Here is an 8,255-nt window from a genome sequence, read left to right on the forward strand (position 1 = left end):
AGGCAGCTCCAGCCTCCAGCCCTAACAGGCTGCAGCTTCTGAAGGAACCAGACTTCAATACTGCCTGGGGGGAGATAACCAAGAGGAGCTGTGCCTACTCAAGACAGGAAGCTGTAATCTGGCTCGTTAGAAACTAAACGTTTAATGACTTTTCTAGTTTATGAGAAGTGACAAACACTGACAACTGATATTGTATCAAATAAGGTATCACATTACCTGCTGATGTAATTATAAACAACGAGTAAGCATGTGCAAAATAAGAATAATACAGAAGTACCACAGCACATTATAGAATGTCTTACTAAAAACGTTTTAAGATGTATTATGTAACATTTCTGCATTAAAATGTCTAAACAACACCTTTGATGTGAATGTTATTGAGCTGAGTACTTTGATTAATTAAAATGTTTCCAATAATGTTAAAAAAAACGGAGAAATTCCTAAATCTATTCAAGGGAAGATGCTGATATTTGAACAGCTACAGTTCCATTAAAGGGCTGTCATGATCGAAAGCTCCAGGGCAGCTGCTGAATGGACCCAACTGTAAGATTGTTTGGTCATCTACTGTTTCAAGAGGTTTTTCATGGAAATTTTAATCAATCATTTTCAAACTGTTGGAAACAGTGCAGGCTGTTGTATCAAAATCATTAAATGGACTCTTCAAGTACCAGTTTTACAATCCAGGAAGTCCAAGTGGTTTCCAGTTTTACCTTATGGCCTCTCGTGGTATTGCAAAAAATAATTTTCCCCATGAACCATTAATACAAAAGAGACACCTTGAACAAAGAAGATCAATTATGACTCTTTCTAAATTTATAAGTAAGTTCCATGTGTGGCTAATTTTTGCCAAACAATACAATCACAGCTAAGCAAATAGGCTAATGTAAGTGTATATTCCTGCCATACATCATTAGAGAGTATAAATTCTCATCATTCTTTTCATGCAAACTGATTAATGGTGATACACTCCTCACTCAACACCACAGATCATGAGATGGCAGCTGGTCGATTGACAGCTCATTTGCGTAGATAAGAGCTTCTATGCCTGCCCTAGAGTCTAGAACAACCAATGAGTGTTAATGTAAACAAATGACCAACTATGTCTTCTTTCTACTCTCTACTGAGCCAGTTACATGCCAACCAATAGATGATTGATGCGATATGTAGCGTTTGAGATCTTAAATCCAGCAAAATATCGCGTACAGTTTTAAAAGCCCTAAACTTTGAAATTATGAAAGTGTATGCACTTCTATGCATTTTGAACTCACACTGAAAAAGGCTGTTGCCTCTACACATAAGCGCTTGTTTTTTTCCTTATTTTATTCTAAGTCATTTATATACTAAGTCAGTGTAAATAAAGCAAAAAACAACTATGTTGAGCTTTGGCCCCTCCTAGGCCGGGGTATCTGGAGGTCACAAATGGCTTTTTTTGCCATTTTGAAGCATTTACAGAGCTTCTGTCACCTTGGGGAATATTCAGCTTATAAGATTTTAAAAAACAAAACAAAATCAATGTCTGTACTCAAAATGGCTCAACAAAAGCTTTGAATGTACTTTGGGCTGGGATAAGTGCTTTAGGATAATGTTCCATACATTTTCAGAAATGGCAACAGTATGCCTAAGCTACAAGAAATGTAAGCTAGTATGTATTCGACTTCTGTATGACTCATTGAGATTCAGATACTTGTCCATTAAATGTAAATGCAATGGAAATTCAGTTTTTCCGTTTTGGCACTGGCATGTGGGACGACACACACTATACACACAACATGAGCACTCATTGGCCACTGACTGTCATCTCAAATCAACAAGTTACATATCAGGCCTGATAAACAGCAGATTAATCACCTTTCTAAGGACAAATTAGACCTGTGTAACAGACTAAAACTTTACTGTAAGTTCAGGTCTTTCAAACCAAAACAGTTTGCCTACAATATATCAAGGATCACATCGAAAGCAGCTGTGTGCAGCTGGAAAAGCCAAGACTAGCTTAATTCATAGGTAATTTTTTTTCACTGTAAAATAAACACACTCATGCCAGAGCTACTTGTTTCCATTCAGTGGGTCCTTCCAAATTGTTTCAAACAGTTTCATTCTACCACTTCCTTCTTCTGTGTTGACAATGGACATGTTAAATTTTATTTCACTTACAGGAAACAAATGACTGACAGGAGAGCTAATAATACCCGAAAAACACATAAAAGTCACAAGACAGCAAAAAATAACTGGTGCACACTTCATAAATTTATCAATATGTAATTATGGTAGCACTCACGGCAAACCTCCACCAGCAGCCTCTCTGTAATTTCCCCCTGCAGCGGCAGCGCCTGTTGACTTGAGCTCAGCTTGATGGCACGATACCAGATACTTGGTACGTTTTAATTAAAAATGTCAGACGTTCAGCAAAAGACGCTGGATCAGGCACGGACTAAAACACAGGAAAACTAGAACGATTCCCCTGGCACCACTGTGGGCGCACAGCTACATGCTGATTCTGTAATTCGACTTAGCTAGATTTGAATATAAAAAAAAGGGATACGTTGACATATGGGATAGTTTTAAGAAATAAGTAATGTGCAAAGCGTCTGAGTGAGGGTCCTGGCTGGAGAATGACTACGACAGACCTAATTACACGGAGGGGACTGTTGAGAATTAGCGGGCTTTTTCTGACAGTTGAAAATAAATAGGGCAGTTAATGAACATCCTCAAAGGGGAGGCCATGTTTCCTTGCTCTCGCCTGCCTCTCCCATGTGGTGCGGGAGCGGCTCTAATGGTTTTAGCTGACACCCGAGTAAGTGAATTTGGAGCAGAGGAGAACAGAGAAGCACATTAGAAGTCACTTCCTCTTTCCTGGAGCCCAGGGCTGACATGACTGATATCAGTCAATATGAGGACCACAGGCAAGGCATGGCTGGACGGATGCGGAGCCCTGTATTCACAGCTGACATGAAGCTGAGGGTTAGTGTAAAGCAGTACGGTTGTAAAGAGTACACTCCTCTCATTTCTGGGCAAACACTATAACAGTTATTTTTGCTTGTTACAATACATTAATTAATGCAGAGCTACAAAGATTAATTAATTAATATTTGGTCAAGATACCATATATTGTAAAACATGTGAACTAATACCACTTGAATTGTGTATTATTTTTGGTGCAGTATAAAATTAAAGCTATGGTTGGTAAATTATCCTAGAAGTTGTTTTTTTTGTTCCACAATGCTAGGAAGGACTTCATGGTACATTCAGGTGCATTTCCTAAACTCTACAATATAAATAGCTTCTTAAGGCAACTGATAAGGATGTCATGGTGTGTTCACACGCACCTCATTAGAATAAAAATCTAAAAAGGACAATTTTCCTTTTTTTCAGGAAATAAAAGTCTAACAATAACATAGCTACCAGTGCTGAATTTTACGCCTGTTGTTCAGCGACTTGCTAACTTACTAGCACAAAGCACACAGCCCCTGAGCTAAAGAATGAGTGAAGAGCAACGACAGCGACAGACTGTCCTTCAGCCAATAACACAGTGGCACAAAGCACACAGCCCCTGAGCCAAAGAACAGAGCAGCAGCAGCTAATCAATTTAGCACAAAGCCCACAAACCTACAGCAGTAAGGAGGCAAGCTTTTTATAACTGAGGTGTGTTAATTTTGACTATTTTGCCTGTGTTTATATGATTGTGGATTAAACATTTATTTATAAATCTATTAAACAAATAAGTGAAAAGAGAGCTTGTTTAACGTAGCAAACTAGCAGCTAACTTCCTGCTAGCCAACAAGAGCTAAGGGACAGTCAAGCAGTGAGCGTTCAAGTATTTTGGAGGAGTGGCTCTGTGGAGGGAGGCCTGCAGGTGTGGCTGAATGTTACGATTGAATACCTTTAAAATGTTGCTTGCTCTTGCTGGTTTCAACAATCCTAACAACCCCAGCTTTAAATGCAATTTAGTATTGTGCTTTTATAAAGCTGGGGAAATCATAAGAGACATGTGAAAAGATAAAAAAAAAACTAATGCATCCTATATTTCTCATACTGCAACTCAATATTCTTTTATTAGACCTTCCCAGCCTTTCCCATGTCTTTCAAAGCCAAAGCCCTTATAATGACATCTCTTTTAATTAATTGACTTATCAGCAATGGCAATAACTAGGTGGTCCCAGAACACACTATAGCTGTGATATGTTTTGATCTGCTGTAAAAAAAATCCTGTCACTCGGCCAGCACTTCAATTTTTCATTGCTGTCAAAGACAGAGGGACATTAACAGCAAATCCTAACTTGAAGTGACAAGATTTTGAAAAGCAATCCACAGTTTTCTCACAAACATTTCTCTCAAAATTCAAAGCATCTGACTAAGGTCACACTTCATCTTTGTGTCAGTCCACTGAGGTTCAGTCACTTTTTGAACACATTTTCCAGTGCAGAAAAACCTCCAAAAAGCGTCTTGTTTGACGCACATCACACCTCAGGGCATTGTGAGTGTGCCGGTGTTTGCAGTCAGCCTTCCACATTTGGAGAAAATTAAAACAAATGAAAACCAACACTTCATTTCTGGTGTTATTGCTGGTAATGAAGCACTGCTGTGATGCTTTTTGAGTCCCCCGCTTCCACCCCTTCCTCCCCTCTCGTCACACACCTCTCCAGCCTCTCCAGAGACTTTGCCTTAACAAAATACAGACGGGACAGCAGTGAACGTGCATACTGTATTACAGCTCGTACATCAACCAGCAACAGGTCTTTGGGCTGACGGTTGAGGTTTTTAACTGCACCATAATGCAAGAACAGCTCAATAATTAGCATCGTAGTTTTACTAAAATGAACTGGTTATTCTTACATGTACCAGGGGACTCATTGTTTGCCTTAACACCCCATTTGCTACTCCAAGGCAGCCGTGAAATGATAGAACAGGCTCGAGTGAGTTATTGTAGGCGTGTTTTATTGAATCCACTGAAATAAAAATGTATACTCAAGGAGTGCTACTGACGGTATAATGTCACATGCCAGACTAGGAAAATAAAATGCACAAATAAATTCAATATGCTTAAAGATTTACAATTAGAAATGTGATGTGGCACTCAGCTGGGAAGCAAATCCAAAATGTGTGATTCACACTTGTTCAAGAACCATGATATTCCACATGAAGAATGATAACGTCATTTTCTGGCTGTAAAGCTTAAGCCAGCTTAAGTCAAATATAATCACTAAATAATCAACGCCATTCAATTCTTGTGGTGATGTTACTGTGATGTTGTGTAATTGTTTTTATGGAGAAACATGTTGTACTTCAACTTGCCATAGTTAGTTCAACTTAAGCTTATTATTTCCTCCATTTCCCAGAATGCCTTTCCCCTAGGGATTGGGCAGAACTGTGTTTGCTTTCATCTAAACTCTAAGAAAAAAAACTGTTTGATTAAGAGCAACTGACACCAAAGCTGACAGTTGTAGTTGAGGTTCTTCAGTCTTTGAAATCACTTTCTGATGTCAAACTAAATGCAGCTGTTTTATATACCAAAACTTCCTGCTACAAAATCCACAAGTATTCCCTACGTATGTTACAGTTTGAAGAGACTGTTACGCTTGAAAGCAACGGACTAGCGCTTTAAGCATTATTTTTTCCACTGCACATTTGCTGAAGCACTTTCAGTCCCTGCCAAGAAGAAACTTTGCATGTTGTGATTTCTTGCACTCAGCTGGTGTTGGTGGTGGTCTGTCGACACAAAATAAAAAGCGAAAAGGCGAATACTGTGGACATCACAACCAAGGTTAGGTACAGTTGCAAATAAAAAACAAAGGAAAAGAAGCAGCCGAACACAGAATTTTCCAAGAACCAAAGTCATAACTAGTGCAAAGTTTTAATCTGCAAGCTTTTCATCTGGGAAACATAACATTTGCCTGATATAGAGAGTTGCAAGTCAAAACAATCCTATTCGGCTCCAGAGAACAGCCATAACCACAGGTTTTCTGGGTAACTGACCAGAATTTTTTTACTCATGCTTTGTCAGCAGTTACTGGTGAACTCATTTTGTCAGCAAGTTGTTAATGTTAAACCCCCATTGCACTACCAATAAAGACAACAAGACACAAACAATTAGAAATTGGCAAAGTATCCTGAAATATTTGAAAAAAATGATCAAGGAATAAATAAAAAAAACTGCCCAGAACATCACTGGAACCATCCACAAACATCAGAGACATCAGTGAAGTGAGATGTCTGCACAGAGCCCAAAGATACTAAAAGACAACACCCACCCAGACACAGTCTGTTCACCCTGCTGCCATCTGACAACAGATACAGAAGTATCTGCTGCCACAACACCAGACTACAGAGCAGCTTCTTCTATCAGGCTGTGAGACTCCTGAACTCATCCTCAGCAGTCACAAACACCTACTTATTATTTATTAAATCACTTGTATAGATTTAGTTTTTAGTGTGTATGTAGCTTGGATAATTACAACAACAACAAAAAATAATACAATATTTTATGACATAATGACAAATTAATCTTGAGTCTTTAACAGTGGAAGCATGAGGATGACAGAATTGTGTACTCTGCAATAGCGAAAAAAACGTTTTTGACAGGGATCCCTTAAATTTCATCATGAGATTTCTAGAGTCTGATGAAGGAGAGAACCCAACACGTTTGGAGAGTAAAGCACATTGTACCTGACAAGATCTCTGTGACGCGTATTCATTTTGAATCTTAATTTCTGCGCCTGTACCTCGTTGTGTGTGCATTCTCTAAACTAAGACATTTTTTGCACTGTAACCAAGATGTTAACTGTAGAAAAACAAATGTCTCACTGTGGTCTGGTGGATAAACAATGTCATGGTGACACCATTTCATCTATGACTTCAGATACTGCCATTTCTTGTCACTCATCAGTTGGCATATACTTAGAAAGCAATGTATCCACAACAAACTAATATCCGCTGATCTACTGGCCCACCATATTTATCAGTAGAGCTTATTATGCAGCATGTGATGAAGGGATTAGTAACAGGCACCTGGGTTGAGGATATGACCTTACTGACAAACACTGGTGTGTGATGGTATCTCCAAACATTTCACGGCCATCACTGTGAATATGGTACTGTCAGCTGAAGCATTAAAGAGGACGTCAACCTGCCATAACACCACGTCAATGTGATGTGTGCACCACGAATATGCTAACTAGCCTATACTTAAAGTCCATTCATCTCATATCTGTGACTGCTGGACAGTCTGTCACCATAAGCATGTCTTGTAAACAGCCTCGCTAATCAGAGGCATCACAGACAACATCTCATCTGTAAATATTAAGATAGTTAACAGCTGACGTGTTGGTATGCTCCTTCACCAACAGCCAGTTTGTTCACACATTTGCCAAAGGAGTGCTACCACTTCAAACAGTTACAGGGCCAAAAAAAGAGAATATGACCTCCATTCAGTTTCCACGAAGAGACATAAAACCAAGAGCCCGAGTTTAAATAACACACAGTCACAACTGAAAGGAATACAAACTCTCAACAAAAGAAGCTAAATGAATTTAGCCGTCCAGTGGGAAACAGGGAGTCCACTATGTCTCACTGTGTGTCAGTGAGTGTCTCAGTAGTGTGTCAGTGTGTCAGTGTGTGTGTGTGTGTGTGTGTGTGCAGTCAGACTGAACTCTCTCCTTCGAGCGGACAAACCAAACGTCACAGTTCAGAAAGTATTTCACCGCAGCACGTACCTTGTTTCCCGCACTACGCTCCGCACAGAGGAATCTTTTCGGGGAATTAAACTTCTGTATGAAGCAGAGGAGATGCTTCAAGTTAGTCCGCACGGGGAGCGCCATCTTGGTTGTGACGTCATACTACGGTGGCTTAGAAAGGACAAAAGGGCTAGAGGTACAGAGCCCTTTACAGTGATGAGGACAGAATGTTTTGTCGTTTTTTACTAATTAATTGTAAATGTGACTAACACACTCCAAATGACCATTATTGCATAAATAAATAATACAAAATCTCTGATGAAGCTCTGATGAAGCATTTAATCAGCAAAACTTTCTAATTCTAACATTTTAAATTGTAAAATACAAAAAAGTGAACATTTACATAAAATATAAGGAGCGATAAACACTAATATCAACATAAAATTGTAAAAAAATTAGATACTTTTTTTTCATCTTGGCTAATATCTATGAAGATATTATATATAGATATTAATTTATTGAGTGTGTTTGTAAAGATTTTTTTTGTTTTTTGTGTTTTCCATCTAATTTCATTCATATTTTCATTTA

General features: G+C 38.7%; 1 protein-coding gene across 1 annotated transcript in view; it reads right to left on the bottom strand.

The window, feature by feature from the left end:
- The window catches only part of wars2 (tryptophanyl tRNA synthetase 2, mitochondrial), a 31,292-nt gene extending 23,459 nt beyond the window's left edge, over positions 1–7,833 (bottom strand). The window contains exon 1 of the mRNA XM_030427391.1: positions 7,707–7,833. Within this exon, the coding sequence (XP_030283251.1) occupies positions 7,707–7,811 (105 nt within the window). The 5' untranslated portion in view covers positions 7,812–7,833. The remainder of the gene's footprint in view (positions 1–7,706) is intronic.
- Between the last annotated feature and the right edge of the window lie 422 nt (positions 7,834–8,255).

This window comes from Sparus aurata, chromosome 9 (assembly GCF_900880675.1).
Source record: "Sparus aurata chromosome 9, fSpaAur1.1, whole genome shotgun sequence".
In the NCBI taxonomy this organism is placed as follows: domain Eukaryota; kingdom Metazoa; phylum Chordata; class Actinopteri; order Spariformes; family Sparidae; genus Sparus; species Sparus aurata.